Below are 21605 nucleotides of genomic sequence, written 5' to 3' on the forward strand. Positions count from 1 at the left end.
CCGTTTTAAACACATTATTACAATATTTGTACTGATAAGATGGTTTTTTCGGTACCTTGTTAAATTATGTTCAATATATGATATTCATTCTTCATGTACCTACGTCTTAATAGGTTTTTAAGCTAATACTACTTCGATAAAATACGCTTTAATCAATTATGATTACAAAATAATAAGTATTTATCATTGGATTAATTTCCAAGGAATACGTTTTTAAGAAAATAATTTTCGAACAAAACATAGCTCCAAATCAAAATACTTCCAGATAAATACAATACAGAAAAAATATATTAACAATTTTACGTTCGATAAATGTTATTATTTTCAAATAAAATAGATGGAAAAGTGGTTACTGCTCTTCTGCACATTAAGTATAAAAATGTTGGTATGTAATACTATAATATTCATACTATAGTATTAGTATACTAATATACTAATGAATTTTATTTAATTATAAAACTATTAGAAAAGAATTTTACAAATATTTCTTCTAGAACTATTTTAATGACCTTAAGCAAATTATGGGAGTTGGCTCGTCGCCTATATATTCGACACAGACAACATTAAAAACTAATTAGGTAATATTAATAATATAAAATATATCAATCGACTACTTTTTATGGAATCAGAATAAGATATAATAGGTACATTTTATACGAAATATTCAAAATAAATATTTTATTTCATACTATGTTGTATTGATGATTGCAAATTGAGTGAACTACTGTGTCATCACCATAAAACACTAGCTGCTTCAAATGATAATATTATAATATACTAAAATCGTGTACTAATATATTATGAATTAAATTATATTTTATAGTTATTCTATCGTATAAGTTTATGTTAGCATAACAATAAATGTTTGTTAGGTGGCAACTAGTTGCATCTCGCGCTAAAAATGTCTTCCTAATTGCGGCCGACGTATTTTTGGGGTAGGTACATACGCATGAATTACGGCCCAGGTATTTTGAATGTACATACGAATTGCGGACCAAATTTTATTGATTAAACATTTTTTAAATATAAAATTATATATTCTAAACTTAATTTTCCTCCCCTTTTTTGTATAGCCTTAGGACTGACTATAAGTCTATAACATCAGTCGTACTACAGGTAGGTTAAAAATATTATTTTTATTTTATCTTAAATGATATATTGTCATTTAAATATATGTATAAGAAAATTTTAATTGATATTTGGTAAAAACTTGTATGATATTATTTTTTAACAAGATGACAAATCACATGACTGCTGACTGTCGTTATTATTGAATGGGAATGATATTATATTATAATATAATCAATATTTTCGACCCTCATATTATTATCAGTAAGTATATTAAAATCTACAACTTGGGACATTTGTTGTAATTTAAGTGATTAGTATTTGGATTACCTCTCCTACAATGTATTTAACTGTAGTCCACTATGTTAAAAATAATGAAAAGTAATTAATCGCTCTCTTCAATTTTTTGAGCTCCAATTTTGTTTTTTTATTATTATAAATGGGTGTTCCTCAATTGCGCTGATATTGGGACACTACCTGTATAGCATACATCTATTGCACCGGTACAAAAAAAGGTATATTAAAAAGGCATACATCAAATGGGCCAAAAATTATTTTTTTATTAAAAATATAAGAATAGTCTTATTTAGTTTATTGTTTATAATTTAAGAGTTAATACGTTACAAAATGATTGACGGCGGTTGCAACTTGTATTGTAGTGTCAGTTTTTACTTTTCTAAAAAAATAAAATGCAAATAAGAAAAATGTATAACTACCCATTATATAGACTTTCATTGGAGGATGGTCGTGATTAATTTCTTCTTTTAAAGTTGTAGTTGTACCCTCATCTATGTACGTCTTAGAGTTGCGCGCCGCCATTTACGCCCTTTTTTGGTAAGTTCTTTACAAAAAAATTTAAAATACCACATTCACTAAAAACTATTTTCATAATAAGTAAAAATATGAGCCACAACAAATATATGTACAACGTGCGGAATTATACTGAAAAATACTACGGATTTATATAATAAACGGATAATATTTGTCCAAATTGTATTTTATCTTCATCAAATAATAAAATAATATGACGATAAAAATAATGATTTTCAACTTACGAGCACAACGCCGTAGATTAGATAAAATTAGAGAATCCAACGCATAAAAACAGATTTGTAAGTTCTAAAATAAATATAAATGGACAATAATATCATATACAAAATATATGTTTTTAGGAATCGATCGGTACAATTAACATACAACAAAGTATTACATCCTAAAATATCGTTCGGCGCAATAGACACCTTTTTTTTATCCCGTAATTTTTTTCTTTACATACTTGTGTTTTTCGGCGCATATTGACATATGTCCCAATCATTAAATATTTAAATGTAACCATACAGATTTCTCATTCTATATAAGTACATTTATAAGGTCATATTATGTCATTTGCGCCGAAAATCGCAGGTATACATTTAAATGTATACTCTTAAAATATGACTCGTAATAGTATTAAAACAATATTATCAAAAATTGACAAAAAACAACATTCAAAATAAACTTAAAAATTTAAAACAATATTAATAATTATTTAAATTGAATAGTAGGAATGCCCGAATGTATGGCTAATATACCGAAGTATCCGTTTAATGTTGTGTTGAACGGCACCAGTTTCGTATAACTGTATAAGTAAACAAAATCGATTTCGATCATATTATTATTATTATGCATAACTGCATAAGTAAATCATTATAACATCTTGATCGCATTGGCAATGAAACCGTAATAGATTGAAATGCTATTGTATTTCTTTTAATTTTGAATTTATCACTCAATAATTCTATTACCTACCAAAATAGTTTCATTGTAGTGTAAATACCCTAATAGTAATATAATTAAATGACCTAAACATGACCTCTACTTACTAGTTACTAATATTGGTATGTTTTATTTTATTAGCAAACTGTGCTAGATAAGAATTATACAAACATTTTGTTCGACGTATGCAGTGACCAGAGTAAATAATAGTCGTTGACTATCGTCACACGCGCGTAATCGCTATACAGTTTACGGCATTAAAAACAAATATGAAAGTATTCGACAGCTTTTTCTATGGGAATTTATTATAAAATAAGTAAATAGTCTAAATGTTTATATATTTATAAATTATTTAAATTTCAATATTTTACATATTATGTGATGTGATTAGGATACCATAGCACCTATATTAATAATTAATGTGTGATATACGGCCACCGAATTCACACATAATATAAAAAAAAAACTGGGTTCGGTCAATATTATAAGAATATTATTAAAATATCTTCATCGAGTTGACACTCGACCAACCATATAGCCATATTAGTTAATTGGTTGTAACTTTTGTCTTCTATTTAATATTGTTAAACATTTCTATTTGAAGAAACATGCAATGATACGTAAGATGAGAATTATGCGGATAGAAAAATATAATTATAATTAATAGGTACCTACCTAATAATATAAATTATAATCAACGACTTTTTACCAAATGTTGGTCTGTCTTTTAAGCGAACTAAAATAAAATCTATTCTATTGAATAAAAATATACCTAAACCGCACGTAAAGTTATTAAATTTAAATTATTTTCTTATCCATTATTTTTAAACATTATCACATACTTTAATATTAATTGACAAGAGTTATTTCTATAATTTATATCGATTTATCATCGATTGTAGGTTATATGTATAATATTTTTATAATTAATACTAATAGCTAATCACTGTGTTTAATTGATCGCATTAAAGTAAGTAAATAGTATTTTAATTAGGTATGTATAATATATTTATATATATATATATATTAATAGCAACATCCGGTTCAAACACATTATTACAATTTGTATCGATAAGATGGTCATAGATCAATGTTCAATACGATATTTATTGTTGCCATTGTTGGTATAAGTCTGAATACGTTTCTAAACTAATACAATACTTCGACAAAATACGCTTCAATTAAATACGATTAGGTACAAAGTATTTATCGTCGGTTTAATTTCCAAACTCATACGTTTCCGAGAAGATAATTTTATAAAAAAAAATGTCCAAATCAACACACATCTAGATTCAAGACAAGACAAGTATAGGTAAAATATGGCCCCCCTGGCGCCGTGCCTATACTAAAGTAGTATTAAAATCTAACAAATGTAATCTTTGTTTTTCATTACAATACATTAAAAATCTTATAAATACAATTAATTAATTTGCCTAGTATTTATTTTTAATAATTAATAAGAAATCACTAATCCATACAAAATAATAATAAAAATAATTGTTTAATAAAAAAATTGTAAATAAATATTAAATTCTTCAATAATTTGTACCTAATCTAAGTAAGTTTCTTACTTTCAGCCATTTACTAACTTTAGTTCAATAACATTCAGTTATAACTATTTTTATGGCTCTATATGAATTACATTATATAATATAATTAATATATTATAATGTATAACCTGGTTCTTTCACTAGTGCCACTATCTATAGTCAACAATATTTTTTTTATGAGTTGTAATTTAACTATTTACACTTATTGATAAAATCAAACATTTGATTTATATTGTTTTTATATTTGAGATGAACTGGATACAATTATTAGTCTTCTGTTGGTTTATGTACACATATGTGTGTATACAGTAGGTATGATAGGTATAACTAGACTAGTGAGTATATTATTAAAACAGCAAGGTACTAAGCAATAACCGTTGATTGTACAACAAACTTAAAACAAATTACCCTTGCCATAATTATTTGAATATAATACAATTGGGTTAAAGTATAAAATAATTCAAAATAAATAATATTCACATTACAACAAAAAATATTATTTTGTAATTCAAATTAAATTAAAATCTACAAGTGTAAAAGGTATGTATTGTGTATAAATTACATTATATTTTATTTGATATTATTTAATTTGAAATTTTTTAAATGTGTCTATCATATCAAATATTCATATGCTTATAAAGAATTATATCATAATATAAAATATAGTTAAAATAAAATAATTATAATTTACTACTTAATGATAGGTACCTACTTATGTTCAAATTCAAACATATTTTCAATGAAATTGTGTTCAATCTGATTCTGATAACCCCTTGTAAATATTACTCATCAATCTAACTATCTAGTTTCAATTTATTACCAGACACCAGTACACCACCACAGAATAGAATAATGAGACCACCATCAAAGTTGAGAATCAAATCATTATTACTATACTAAAATGTGATAACTGGTAAGACATAACAATTTTTTTTAAATCATACATTGTAAAATAATCATTATTATTACTCATTAGTCATTAATATATGACTTTTTATTACAACATATTAAATTTAATTCATTACCAAACGACTTATGTAGTTATTTCATTATTTTTTATAATTTTATAAGCATGCTAATTAGTAATTCGTATTATCACGTATAGTTTAACAGCTGCAGTATATTTACCCAGGCGATTCCGCGCCACTGCTAATTTTTGTTCGACGCATTAACGCCACAACAACTAACTAGTCGGTATTTTATATATTCGTATTAAACTCCGGTATATTTCAGTGCCTGGCCGTTATTTGAAGTATAATAAATTTCACAATTTTGAAATTTTCATTACCTCTCTATTTTTTTGTACAGAAGTACATACATAGCTCATGCCCATGGTTCAAAATACACAATATATATTATTATTACGTATTTAAATCAATAACGATTATAAAATATTATTTTTTTTGCAAATACAAAGTTTGAACATATTTTGGTACATAAATAGAATTAATATTCGTGAAAATCGTGATTAATATAATAATATAATAATCACATAGGTAATGTATAAAATTGAAAATGCCCACTAATATATTATTATAAGCTAACAACTAACAACATCGATTATTACATCATAATGTATCATTATATATTTGGAGTGGCGTAACAAACTTTATAAATTAAATAATATGTATAATTAACAGCAGCATACAACAATATGTATATATAATAATATTATTAATTTTTAATATATTTATTAATACAATTAATATTTTATGTATTGTATAGTATATATTCAAAGCATATAATAAAAGTATATCTACTTGATTATATTTTATAAATTGCCTGATTCAACCAAAAGAGATAAACAAAAATTGATTCACTATATCTCTTCGGCGAATAAGGTGTAACACATAACCGTATTACGGTGTAATGTGTATGATATAAATCAAGTTAAGTTTAGGATTAAATTAAACTATAGATAGGTACGTTTAAAATTCAGTTTACAATTTGTTCAAAGCACGTAAAACAATAATAATTATTAATTTGTACATTCGGCTTGGTCATAAATGGTGACTAGATTATATAATATAATGTGATTATGTGAACGTGGAAACTACGCATATGATTAAAATTAATATTATTAAAGGAGACGGTGAATAAAGTGAACAATTCTTATTAAAATATCTTAGATGTTACATTCTTAAAGTACAACTATATTTTTAAAACAAATAAAATTAAAAAACATAGATACAGCGCGAAAAACGATTTTCAATTTACGGTTTAGCAAAATCGTTTTATCCGCGATTCTATATAATATATACATTATATAATAAGAAAAATACAACGACGTAATAATAATAATAATAATAATAATAATAATAATAGTAATATATATATATATAGTCTCATTATTTTTTGAAAGTCAAAAAAATCAATTTACCCGAGATCAACATTATATATGTTTAGGTAAGTGAACGTGATGGCTGATGATGAAGTGGGACGACTAGACAGCGTCTAAAAGATATATAGACTATAGACATATTTAAGATATAAGACATATTTAATGTGTATAATATTATAATGATACAATATAGCACGATAATATAATGATTTTAATGATTAAGATATTTTATACAAAAAAAAGGATTTATATGCGATGTATTATAAATTATCGATTGTTCAAGCATAATAATAATAATAATAATAAATTTTAATTATAATAATTTACAGAAGTAGTTATGTATTCATATGAAGGTATAACGTATTATTTATTTTATTCGTATTATTATAAAATATATAAAATAAAACTTTTTTCGTGGTGACGATTGGTCACACGGGAGACAGAACTAAGCGGTAAAACTAACTATCGGTATAGACATAATGCAATATTCGTTTAGCTGCAGTAGCTACACACAATAAGTAAATTCTATAGGCGACTGATAATCTGGTATTCCGAGAATAACAATTACAATTGTATTTGATGAAGTACTTCACCAAACGAGGGTCGAACTACATGACAAGTCTCTGAAATTTATAATCATATGCGATAATAAGAGAAAAAAAATAATGAGATTCTTTCATTATCCTGTTGTCAGATCATATACACGTATATCCCATTAGTTTTTATATTACTACGGTTCAGTTATTTATTTTACTGATTTTTTTCAACAATAATCATAACCTATTGACGTTGATAATGAATCATCAGATATATGTATAGTGTATACAGATAATGGACATTCTTGACGTGGGAATATCGTTATTCGAGGCTTCCTATAATATACTTTATATTCAATATTCATATGATAATAATTGTTCCGATACATTTTTGGATAGTTTTAAATATCGATAAATTACGTACCTATATTACGTAAACAAGTGTAGGTATATATTTTCGAAATGTATAGGATAATATTTCCTTATTTCAACGTCCGTAAAACTTTATAAAAAATTGATTTTTACTGATAAAAAACTTTGTATTTCCATATAACTAGTGACATGAAAAACGTCAATGGATTCATCTGCAATGTCGATTTCTCGTTATGAATGATTTAACTTATTATAGTGAAGCGGAGCAGGACCTCAAAAATGATTGAAATTTCCGATATATTTTGATTTTTCTGTAACCTAATGTCTTAGTCATTTGGACGCTGACATGCTGCAGAGGACACATTTAAAAGAAGTATCAGATATCACCTTAACATAACGCAAGTAAGTTATATATTTAATTGGAATATCGAGTTTATGCCTTAAAATATATATGGTAGAATTAGAATTATATTCATAAAACGTGGAAAAAAAATCAGAAGATGATGAAATAGTTGCTACGTATTGCATCATGCTGGTGTGGGCAACATGTGTCCTCCGTAGAGGGTGGCCAAACAAAACATCTATTTTATAAAATACATTGAGGGTGTTTATAATACGTGCCTTTAGGTCACAATAAATGAAAAAGAGAATTGTTCAACAAGTGTTGTTACAATAACACACAATACAAACGATTCACGTCTGGAACACGTCTTACCGTTGTCAAGTGTAAAATATTTACGATCTCGTAGGGGTGGTCATTTTAATGGTGTTCAGAAATCGTGTTTTAAAGATTTTCAAGAAAAAAAGAAAGTCCTTTTATACAGAATAATAATAAATCAATATATGAAAAAACTATAAGAATAGCACCATACGCACACAAGTCATACAAATCGTCGACATGGGTCGTACCGGTTCATGAACTACGTGCCGATCTTCAAAATTGGTTGGGTCGGACGGATAACCCCCTGCAGACGACCGTATCGTGTAGAATATTTAGAAACCTACTTGAACAAAAATAACAATAAATCGACAATTCAAGGAAATTTTTGAAAAGCGCATTATACATGGATCGTATTAAATAAGACGCAGTAGATATTAAACATTTTATTTTAATGCCCCGACCGACCGGAGACATTGTGTAATGACACAGGCGACAGTTGATGACGGTCCGGTGCAGTGGGTATGAAGTACGGAGCGGACGGACCCACCCGAGAGGCGGTTAAATACGCACGTGAATCGGGGCTGAAGAGAGAAAAAAATGATTTCTATCGCATTTTACAGAAAAAAATAAGTACCATAAGATAGCTATTTCAGTTAATAATATATTTTTATAATATACGACCTGCAGGGTCTGGTGACTGGAGTATGCGTATAGAATATAATTGGCTTCTGGGGTCAGATTATTATAGATATATATTAAATGTTTTATTATACTGCGGAATAATCGTTGCAAGCCGTATACCATAAATTTCTTATGGAATGAGTGGTGGTGGAGGGCTGTCGGTTGTAGACCTGTTTCTTCGACCCTTATACACGTTAACGTCGATCGCGTCTAACGTACCGCCCTCCTATCTGACCTATACCGGTAGGTTAGGACTGTAATCGATTTTCACTAAAATTAATCCGAACTATATAGAACATAATATATTACGTAGGTACTTTGTATCAACATTCGTTTATAATTTTCATCGTCTCAGATATTGAAACTATGATGAATTGCAACTTACACCAAAATCAAATATTTTATACGTTTATAATACTCACATGGTTTAGTATTAGAATATAAGATATGAAATAAGAAAGGCTAAGAACACAAGATATATTATTTTAAATTTTGAGTGACTATTTCACTAACTTTTTCATCGAATCTCGACGTCAATGTGAATACCAACGAAATTGTCAAATACATAAATACTCATTTTAAATTGCAAACATAGTTTTCGACTACCTGTAATGGTACAAATTACAAACATTATTTTTGACTACCTGTAGAGGTGCAAAGTCCCATCACCCTCTGATCAGTGGCCATAAACTAAGATAATAGAGGGCTCGTGATGAGAATTAATAACGTTTCTCTAAATCTAAAAGTATTTACATGCGAAATTTTACTAGTGGATTTCACTTTTTAGCTACACGAGCACACGACTAATGCTATCCACATAATATATCTTAGCTCATGCAACCTAACTCTACCATTGTACCACAGATAGCATATTATACATTAATAAGAGTATAAGACAATCCTTTAATTAATATACACGCAGTAGCGGCTCGTGTTACATAGTGCGCTGGAGTGCGTAAACACCCCAAAAAAGTATAATATATATATTTATATTTGTAGTAAAACTATAACTAGTTACTATGCACAACATAGTTGGCATTTTGAAAACAATTTAAAAAAAAGGTTGTTGTTGCTGTATTGGTAATGACAAAAAATGGTGTACCTGTTAACGATTTGATAATTTTGCGGTTCACTAATTTGTTGTGTATTATTTAGTATATTATTTTTGATAAGTGTATAAAACAATTTTATAGACAAATTGCATATCTGAAATGTGTTTGTGTACCCTCTTACGCAAACTCCACGAGTCGCCACTGATATTAGGTATTTTGATCGAATATGAAGTCTACTAGTTACCATTATGGTTGTATAATGTGGTTTATGACGAATAAAACATTTAATCAACCCGCTGTCTGCTAAATATGTCGAATTCGATTGATTTTATTATTATTATTTCTTTTTTCATTATCGTTGTAATATTATATAATATAATTTAACTATAATTTGTCATGATATTGTGTTTTTAAGTTATAGCTCTGTAATATTAATTTAATATTATCGCAGTGCGAATATTGTTATATCTGCAGTGGTGATGATACGACAACTTCGATCGTACGCAACCGTTTTGTGCACGGTGGCAACTAGTAGGTATATAATACATTTATATAATATTATACGCTCTTCGACCCCGTCCACGAATACGATGTACGTTCCATCCGTGTGTATACATCAACTATGCGCTGTAAATAAACGTCCCGTACACCCCCCCCCCCCCCACCCACACGGCCCGAAAATTGTGTCGTGACGACGAGTCATCTCTATAATAATAATAATAATAATAATATTATCTATAAAAGTTATAGTTGGCGGTCGTGCCGTCACGGTCGTCCGGACGAATTCCTCCTGGCCGCCGTCGCCGCGACGGACGCCGAACTGCCGAACTGCGACAACTGCAATCCCCCGCTGACCGCCGTGTGCGCGGACGTCGCACCGCCGCTGTGGGTCCGTGTGCTGGCGTTGGCGGCGGTACCGAAGGTGTTGGGCTGGCACGACGACGAGAAACTCGGGTACCTGTGCGGTTCGCGGACGCCGAACGCCCGGACAAACCGTTCGCGGGCCGGCTCGGGCGCCCGGGCCAGCAGCAGGTTGAGCACCGACCGCTTCCAGCAGAATATGAAGAACACGAACACGCCGCGGAGCGAGTTGATCGCGTCCGTCGCGTACCAGTAGTAAGCGGGCGCCTCCACCGCCCACGAGATCACTTCGAAAACGAAAGTCACGCCCATCAGGCAGAACAGCTTTAAGTACAGCGACAACCTGCGAACAAGACACATATTATAATGACGATGACGAATCAAAGACTTACTACGCCTATGGTGGCGCGCTTAAAGGGGAGGGGCGCGACATGGGGAGGCCTTCGGATAAATTTGTCACTGCCACCCGGTTTCGATTGATGAAAATATTATATTTATATAATATATAATTATTATATTTCGTATAATAATGTACATAATATGTATAAACTATTTTAGGTACTATGTGTGTTTTCTCTTTTTGGTAAAAATATTACCTATTTAGCTGCAACATAGGCTTTTTTTACATTTACACTATAGTAATATAAAAAGTTATAAGCATTTTAAAATCATACGTTTTTCTTAATACTCGCATAACTAGCAACAAAATAAAAATATCAAAAAACCGACGAGAGCCTTCCGCCACTAAATAATATTCATACCTTTAAATTTCTGTTTAGATCAAATTATACTCTGATATTATAAAAATAACATTTTAAAATATATTATTCCGATTGTAAATTCTGGTATATTATTATGACGTGTTAAGTATTAAGCCGGAGATAAATAAACGATACAATACATGATGTTCAATGTCATCTTAACCTTTTAAAATATATAGGTACTCTAAAAATAAATATGTATTTTATAACAAGCGAGTTTTAAAAGTATAATATTCAAAGACTGAGTTAAATAATTTCGTTTTGTGAGTGTAAGGACGAAAAAAAATACTAAGCCACAATAGATGGTTCGAAATGTTTTTGAAATCGCTTTTACAGAAATAACGATAAGCCCCGACGCACACACAAATCTGTGTCCCTATAATGCCGAATCCGTGTAATTGTTCATGGATGTTTTGTGTATTGTGTTGATGTTTCTTTGAAATGTCCACGACTAAATAAATACAAACGTATACCTGTATATAATAGATGGGACATACTTGTGTGGCGGCAGACTCGGCCGACGCCGAGGGTAGATCGTGTTTTGTGTTTTGTTATATAGGTAGGACAGGTACATGTACATTGTATACGCGCATTAATCATATTATATCTTTTTGGCGCCAATATCTGAAAGCAAGATTTCCTTTTGTGTAATTGGTGTGTATCTGTGTGTACTGCGTATTTTATATATTATATATTATATGATGTATATAACGTGTCCTATATATATATATATATATATATGATCATTACATTATGCTTCTGTAAGTACATAATACATACTTACAAGGCGTACAGAGATGCCTAATTCAAATAGCTTCTATAATATTGTAATCGGCCACATAAAATGCATAAAAATATTGGCTGCGTACAAACCGAGTCCTGTGTAAAAACCTTTTAGGATAGATTGAGCGCTGAGTTATTTTTGGAACATACTACGATGCGTTGTGAGCGTTGTGCAAATTAAAATTTATCATTAACTGAGACATGTCTTAACGCTAACTGCAATAGGCAGCAGTGCCGTATTCAGGAGGAAAACCAGGCACAAGCCCCCGAAATGTCAAACGACAATAATTTTATTAATTTTATTACCGTTTGTGATGATAAAGCAACACCACTCTTTCCACACTTACTTGATCTTGATGTGATAATATGTATAATTATGTGAATTATATTGCCAGAAATACAGTGCAAACTTAATTTTTTGTCATAATTGGCCTTCAAAAATTAACCCCTCCGCAACTGAAAAAAATCCTGGCTAAAGCATTGTTTCAGTAATATTACCTATACTGAATCGTGTGTTAAATTTAATGCACTCGAAGCTGCTAACATAGATAATAATCAAAATCTAATTTTGATGAATAACTATAACTAAATCTAAATAAATTATTATACTGATCAACAAAAAATAAATAAACAGCCTTGCTTTTAACTTTTATTTTGATAATAAATTAAAACTTCGCTGTTGGTGTATATGTTTTGAACAAATAATAACTACTGTCGTCAACGGCAAAACTTAACTTTAAAATTCTATAATAGCTGTTCTATTTTGTATTATTACTTTTTTTCCTTGTATTTTGTATTATTTTACCGAGCGTGTTGCGTGTACCAGTTACCCTCAAAAGTACCTTTTTTTATACCAATTCTTCCCAAATTACCTACAGCAAAATTCACCAGTTGCCCCTAACTAAATGTATGAGTTGCCCTCACATATTATATACATGATTATAATAGGTATATAATACCATTCCATAAAATAGATAAGATAAATTGGTAAAAAAGTTAAATAATAATAATATTTATAATAAAAGGATAAATACAATAATTATTAGCAATATACATTGCAATTTTTCAAAAAAATAAAATATAATGTAAAATGATAAATTAAATAATATTTTCATATAAAGATATGTAGGTATTGTATTTTTTAACTTAAAAAAATGCATATAATAAAAAAAATAGTATAAAATGATCGATAAAATTTGTAAAAATAATATGAATAATATAATAATTATAATTGTTAGCAGCATAGGTACTATGTAATTAGTCAAAAAAGAAAATTAGTATGAATAGTATAGTAGAGTTATTATGTTTTATAATAATGACTAACAAATTTAAAAAAATCTTATCTACTAGTATTATTATTTTTATATTTATTTATACAATTTTCAATTTCGGTTTTTCTTTTTATGTATGAGCGATTATTGGTGATATTTATTATGTTTCCTAGCTATTCTTGTACACTGCTCATAGAAATATAAGTACTCGTTTAAATTTCTTTTAGAATATCTGTACCAGCTAGTGAGCTATTATTATTATAGTATATTCCAAGTATAAGAAATGAGTCATTACTCATTAGCCACAATATTTAATACTAGCATTACATTTTTACAACAAATACTTATCGTTAAAATAAATAAAACCAGTGTGACATCTAATGACCTTTAGGAAATTGTCTATATTTTTGTATTTATTCTTGCTTAGTTAATAAAATAAATATTAACTATTAACTATTATACTATAATATTAATTTTAAACATTATTTTAATTATTAGTTTCTCTTGTTTGAACGTTTTGTAACGATGTACATAATCGATAGTACAAAGTACGACAGACGTTCATCCGGTCAGATAACAAAAAAGTACCATATTGTAGTTTTCAAAGGTATATATTTTTTTCTTCTATTGAAATAAATTAAAAATATATTAAGCCACAATGAAAGAATCGGAATGCTTTTTGGAGATTGCTTGTACATTTGATATACGATAACCTATTCACTGAATTCTTTTCTGAACACGTTTATTCGAAGCAATAATGTATTTTTTTCTTTTATTATTATTAAATGTTAGTTTCTTTAAAGATGTCTGTGATTAAATTAATGTATATGTATAGGTGGGTCAAAGGTACTTATGTGGCGACACACAGACGGGCGACAGCATGGCGAGTCGGTTTGACAAGGGTAGATAATATATTGTTATTGAGATTATAGAGGGTATATTTTTTGGTGTTCGAAAGCGTCTACAACCGGTCCCATCCTTGGAATGATATATTGTTTGCAGTGGCATTATCGGTATATTTTCTTAGATTTTTGGTTTATAATAGTGTTTAAGAAATTTGACCTTATTGACAATATACTAAAAACGTGCACGCTGAGCGAACCCTCTTTATTCTCAAACCATTGTTACTAACACCGCCACATTGAACACCCTGCGGACGATCGCACACATCGATACACCACATTTTAGCCACCTGAAAAAAATATTGTAAATACGGTCGAACTAAAACCGACCCGGCTTAAATCTTTAAATTCATAATATACTATAGAATAATAATATAATGTACTATACGACATCCAACATATGGCCGACATATGAAATGTATAACGCACAAGCAATATACTGAAAGATTATTATATTTTAGGCACGTCGTACAAGATTTTATTACAAAATTATGTAGAATAAATACAAAATATTTTTTGACATTATTATTATTATTATTATGTAATCGATTGAACTGAAATAATATCATTATTTATTTTAAATCATTTATTGAGTTTTGTTTAGTATCTATGCGTGTAAAATCTGGATTTTGAGTTTTGTATTTTAAATGATAACCGACATTGTAGTCCAGCTACTTAAACAGACACATTATTATATACGATGAAGTTTGACGTGTGTACAATTAGGCTGGTACCTGCTTAAAAAACGTGTTTTAATTCGAATAGTAATAAAGTAGTGTGTAGTAAAATACAATGTGGAGTCGTTTTATGTAGTTATCAGTAAGTCAAATATGTTTTTAATAACAGTGAACAAAAAATGCCTTGTTTAAATAATTGATGGTCCTATACATAAATTAACATAAAATATATTATACATCGTATAAAACCAAGTGCAAGCAAAAGACTATTTATATATTATGTCCACTGGGTTATAAATTAAATCTAACAACTATATGTATATTAAATCAGTACAATTTCACGATTAAAAAAATTATGTTATTATAATTATTATTGGTTTTCGTATTTTCTCCGTACAAATAGTATGCAATACATTTATCCATAAATAATATTCATATTGTGATTAACGACCAACCTCAACGTAATAAACTTATAATTATTCGTAATTTTAATTGTTAATAATGTTAAATTTTATGACTGCGTTGATCCGCGCAATACCAATTATTTTTACTAAATAGAATAATATTTTTAGTTAGATTTTTTCTGCCCCATTACACTATACACAGCTATTTTTTTAAATATAAACTATAACAATTTTACATTCTTACTTACCTCATATCATTGTGATTATTTTGACGATTCAATACTTTTGACGTACCCCTTCGGATGAATACAATTCTAAAAGCAGTGAATAAGAACAGTATGAAATTGGTTGATAGAAGTAACCCAATAGGTAAATAAAAGAATACACCAACTGATAATTTATCTGAAAAAAAAATGTTAGTTAACAACAAACACTATATTTTATATCTATTTTTATCAACAAAAATTTATACTTTTCGACTGAGTTAATTTTTTTTTGAATCGGATTGATCGGATTGTGTTAGTTACTTAGTTAAGTTATTTATTATACATGAATAGAAATAAATGCTAAATATTGTCATGCTTATTACTTACTAGAAAACCAACAATCATAATTGCCAAAATTTGGTTTATAACTACTATCACCGAATAATTTGGTGAATTCGGCCATAGCTGTTAGTATTGTGATTCCGATGCTACAGCCCCACGCATAAGCTGAATAAATGACATATTTTTTCTTCTCGTTTTCAATTTTATTCGACGACAAAAGTAGTCTGAATCCGCTGTAATAAAACGTACATTAGTGTGTAATTTATTAATAATGCTATTCGCATTTTTGTATAATTATATTAAAAATGTTACCAACCTAAATGTCCACGCAATGTCCGCACACATAACGTTGAGCCAGAAAAATGCCGCAAGAAATGAAAATTGTATGACGAAACCTAAAAGAAAAAATGTATCAATTGACATGTTTACGAAACATTAAATGTAGGTATTTAAAAAAATTATTATGCAATATCTTCCTTCGCCTCAATTATTTCATCAGAAAAACAATAAGTACCTACCTATTATACACATAATAATATTATAGTACATATTAGACATTACTCATTAGAGAAGTAATTTTTCATTTATGTTTATGTGTTTTAAAATAATTGAGATAATAGTAATTTATCTGAATCAAAATGTGTTGATAATAAGATTTAACTTCGAAATATTGTAATTGTATGCATATTATTGCATACGAGTGTGCTAGATGATCTTGTAAGACGGCATGAAAGGCGTTGCCCGTGACAAATAAAATGCTAAAATAAAACTTTGTTAAATTTAAATGGTACAGATTTTTTATACTGTTATTTGAGTTGTTTTCACCAAATAAAAAATACAGGTCTAAAATGATATCCAATCATAATAATTATTTTATTTCCTGTAATAATATATAAATAAAAATATATGGTTAGCTATATTCTACATGTATGTATTGAAAAGTAAAAAATAAATTATAAAAAGTAGGGCACGGCATTAGAGATTTTGCTGAAAATATTGACAAAAATGTTATGAACATCATTCGAAAACTATGAAGTAGCATAAGGATTATCCCAGCATCTGTTTTAGGCCGTTGACTTTCTATATATTTTATTAGTCATAGATGATTCTACACGACGTTGCCGTGATTTGACTCGACTGTGGATCGTTTACACACGAGCATAATATGTCGTATACACAAACATTGGCTTTTATTAATAAAATAAATATAATTAATTATAATATAGTCATGTTTGTCATAGTTGTATTATTATCACATTTTAATTTAAAAAAATAAATTATTGACATTAAAATGACGTTAAAGTGACGTTACCGCTTTTGATACGTGAATTATACCTTTTTCTATTTTATATTCGTTCACGGTTATTTTGAATTATATTCGTTTTTATACTTTTACGTGTATGCGACCATTGTGAATTTTAATAATTTTATATATGTTTTTATCTACGCGACGCAGCGATCGCGCCCCTACTCCGCGCCAAACCGTCAGGCGAAGGCTTCGACGCCTGTCGCGACGTAAAGCTCTTTCTCTTTGCTCACGACGTTCGACCGAGCCACGTCCGCGACTGTCCGACCGAACTTTTAACCGCCGACCCGAACCCGACGTTCCGCGCTACGACGTGCACGGTCCCGTTACATCTCGCGACGAACGAGCACTTTCAAGCCGAAAACCTCTGGCTTCGACACGCTCTCGTCCCGTCGACCAACCAACACGTCCACGACGTCCCCGGTCCGCGACCCGAACTCTACGGCCTTCGCGCCCTCGCACAACCGCTCACGAATTACGATACGGACTCGCGTGCGCCCCGACGCAAACACCGCACGCCCGAGCATCGAGCGCCCGACGAAAAGGCAACAATCGTACGCCTAGTCGCACGCGATCTTACTTACGTCCAACTAGTCTTATTACGACAATAAATCGACTTTCGACGCAAAAATACTTGTTACGATTTATTTACCTCCATGCCTGTCTAGCCTCCAAAACCTTCGATCCGCGGAGTCCGACCGACAACGATATTTAGTCGGCAAGCGTACCGGTCCGGTTGGTAAAACCTACACCGCAACCGCGGTAAACCATACACTTGTGCGCCAAATCATTGTGGATAAACATAAAAATTATTATTATCACATCATTATTTTAAGATTAAATAGGTACCTACTTTCAAATTGTTATAATATGAGACGCGTATTATTTACTTGTTTCATCATGTAGCATTTAAATGTAATAAATGAATAGTGTTTCTAAAATACCTACAACCAAAACATTATTTTTTTAAAACTTTTAAGTTTATTACAAAACATTAAAAATAAATCTTATTGCAATATTATGAAATAAAATAAATTCTGCACACAAACAATAGGCAAACGGATATTCTTAAAATTAATAATATCACATAATATTTAATATCGAAACTCGAAAGCATTTCAAATTACACATAATATTTAACATACATTATTATGAATGTTAAATTGATTTATGTATTAATCGTCTGTGGGTTTCAATGTTTCAAAGCTAATCAATATCAGTTAAACGCTTTGATCCAAAAATTATAACTTTTTCACTCCTATCTTATACAATTAATACTATTTGTCAACGTCATGATTTTATACATTACCTATAATATATGACGTCTTAAATTATATCCTATAAATCTATTATTATTAAAATTTTTATTATTTTACCACAAACTTCAGTTTTTAATGAAATTGCATGTTTGTATTAAACAAATTTAATATTCATGAGGATCAATTAGTTTATTTCACAAATAAATAATTTTTAAAAGAGATTCGAATAATTTACCTAATAATAATAACAACAATATATTTTATTATACAATAAATAACATTTTTTTAAACAAAAAAATAGGTCAAGTGGGCACTGCTCTGCTGTGAAATAAGTACCTATTGAATGACCCAAGTCCCACACTGATAGATATTTTAAATTTTAATTCAATGATATATCGTTATATACGAAAAACGATTCTGAGCAGACGGTCTATCAGTTTATAAAAAAATATATTTTAAGTTTTGTGTTAATAATGCTATTAAATGCAATAGGTTGAATTAATTTTTACCGAAAACATTGCATTTGAAAATATTTTTTTGTGTACCTATAAAATATAATAATAATAATAATACTAATATTAGTAAGTAGGTACGTACAATTTTTATGTTTCAATGTATATGTTTTTATTATAGTTAACATAATAATTCACTATGAGGAAAACTGTATGCTAAATTTTATAATTGTATATGTGCTCTTAAAACTAGTGGGCTATAAACACATCCCATTAAATCTAATAATTCTTTCTGTTTACTGTATTGACAAATTCGCGAAAAGAAATGATTCTTTTGGTAAATAAACTTACACTAAACTATTTGTAAAATAACAGGAAATTTAAATTAGTGATATAAATTATATATGAAATATAAATAAACATTTTGATAACTTAATGTTTAATTTTTTTAATTTGTTTAATAGTAATAAAAACTGACATCAGTTATTTGTTGGACATAATAAAATATTAAAATAGGATAATGAAATTTCATTTCCAAATTTACTTACTCATTGGTCTACCACTCTGCAGTACAGGCTGAATAAGATAAAAGAAATTAATTCAACGATGATAGAAATATCAGAGGAATAGAAAAAATATTCTATGCTATTAGGTTATAAACTTGTGAGTTAAAAATATTTATTAAATATATTTATTATTTAAAATTATAAAATTAATTTTATTTTATGAATTAGGTTGATATTGTTTTCAATGGATTATATCGTCATCAATCGTTTCAGATTTATGTGAAGAATTCACAAAATCGTACAATAATATTCTACAAATTAGTAAAACAATACATAAAACTATAAAAAACAAAGATGGGAAATTGTTACCTACTTCAAAAACTCAAAACTACAAATAATCTTACACAAAGTAGGTAGATAATACAAATTTCAAACACTCAATTTTATTATGTCATTCTAAAAATTAATTCAAACTGTAAATTATTATTTAGATGGTAAAGACTAAAGACTGTACACTTTTTCACCCACTAAGTTTGTTATTTGTACCAACATCGCCAAAGTTACAAAAGATGACAGCTGAAAGAACAATATAACAAAATAGGTATTCTATAAAGGATTTATAAAAGAGTTTTGTTTTTAATACTTCAATCAGTGAATCTGAAAACTATTTATTAGGTTTAAAAAATAAAAATTACTGATACCGCCTTATATTATAGTAACTGATACACCACTAAAACCCGAACAAATTTTAATCTACTTTAATTCAATAAAATATAAAGTTTTTAATATTACCCATGCAATTGATATGTTTTAAAATATTTATTATGTTTAACTTACAATATCCTTTACAATTATGTACAGTTTGGAATAGTTTGGATGTTCATACAAAAATATTTTTTTAATATAGATACCTATAAAAATAATAAAATATGATACACCAATTACCATCTAACTTATTATTTGAATTAAAATTTATAATAATATAACATGAACATTAATATCATGATATACATTGTTTTATATTTTTTTTAGTAAGTATTTTATAATCTAAACTAAATAATATTTTTTAGATTATTTGAATTAATGATGATGATGATTAATGATGTCGATGATGATGATGTTAATGATGATGATTCAATTCCTTATGATTGCAACATTCCTCATATAGATAGTGATATATCATCAATATCTACACCATCAACATCTTTTTCAAATGAAGCTGAAACTGAAAATACAGGACTATCTCAAAGCAAACAAAAATTACTGAAAAGTTTTTTTTCTCCATCTGTTATTTTCAAAAAACAAGAGACTATAACAGATAGAATTATAAAATGTATTGTCAAAAATAAGCTCCCACTATCTACTGTGGACAGTGTTGGATTTTGTAACTCACTACAAATTATGAAGTTCTAAGCAAAACAATAATAAAAAAAATAATTTACCATTTAATAGGTACCAAACAAAAAAAATTAAAGTAGAAAGTGAAATAAAAAGTTTAGAATGCATTGCATTGACAACCGTCTGTTGGACGAGTAGATTAATGGAACCGTATATTTCACTATTTCAGTTACAGCACATAACATAAATAATGATTGGAAAATGGTAAACTTTATATTAACTACCTACTGAAATAATGGATGAGCTCCATAAAAGTATTAACCTTAAAAATAAAGTTATTGGCATTGTAAGAGAATGGGATATATATAATAAAACTATTTGTATTGCATATGATAACGCTTCAAATATAAAAAATGCAATTGTTTCTATAACACTTGATATTGAAAGCAGAACATTCACACAACATTTATGTATTAAAAAGGTATTATAATGTATTATGTATTATAAAGGTTTAGAAGAAA

At 28.5% G+C, this 21605-nt stretch overlaps 1 protein-coding gene across 4 annotated transcripts in view; it reads right to left on the bottom strand.

Annotated features, from left to right (window-relative positions):
* Nucleotides 1-5933: 5933 nt before the first annotated feature.
* The window catches only part of LOC132920651 (probable G-protein coupled receptor Mth-like 3), a 40763-nt gene continuing 25091 nt past the window's right edge, over nt 5934-21605 (bottom strand). For all 4 annotated transcript variants that reach the window (XM_060983201.1, XM_060983203.1, XM_060983200.1 and 1 more), the window contains 4 exons: nt 16540-16618; nt 16269-16456; nt 15924-16077; nt 5934-11220 (listed from right to left, as the gene is read on the bottom strand). In XM_060983201.1, the coding sequence (XP_060839184.1) occupies nt 10782-11220; nt 15924-16077; nt 16269-16456; nt 16540-16618 (860 nt within the window). In that variant the 3' untranslated portion in view covers nt 5934-10781. The remainder of the gene's footprint in view (nt 11221-15923; nt 16078-16268; nt 16457-16539; nt 16619-21605) is intronic.

The sequence above is a fragment of the Rhopalosiphum padi genome, chromosome 2, assembly GCF_020882245.1.
Source record: "Rhopalosiphum padi isolate XX-2018 chromosome 2, ASM2088224v1, whole genome shotgun sequence".
Taxonomy (NCBI): Eukaryota; Metazoa; Arthropoda; class Insecta; order Hemiptera; family Aphididae; genus Rhopalosiphum; species Rhopalosiphum padi.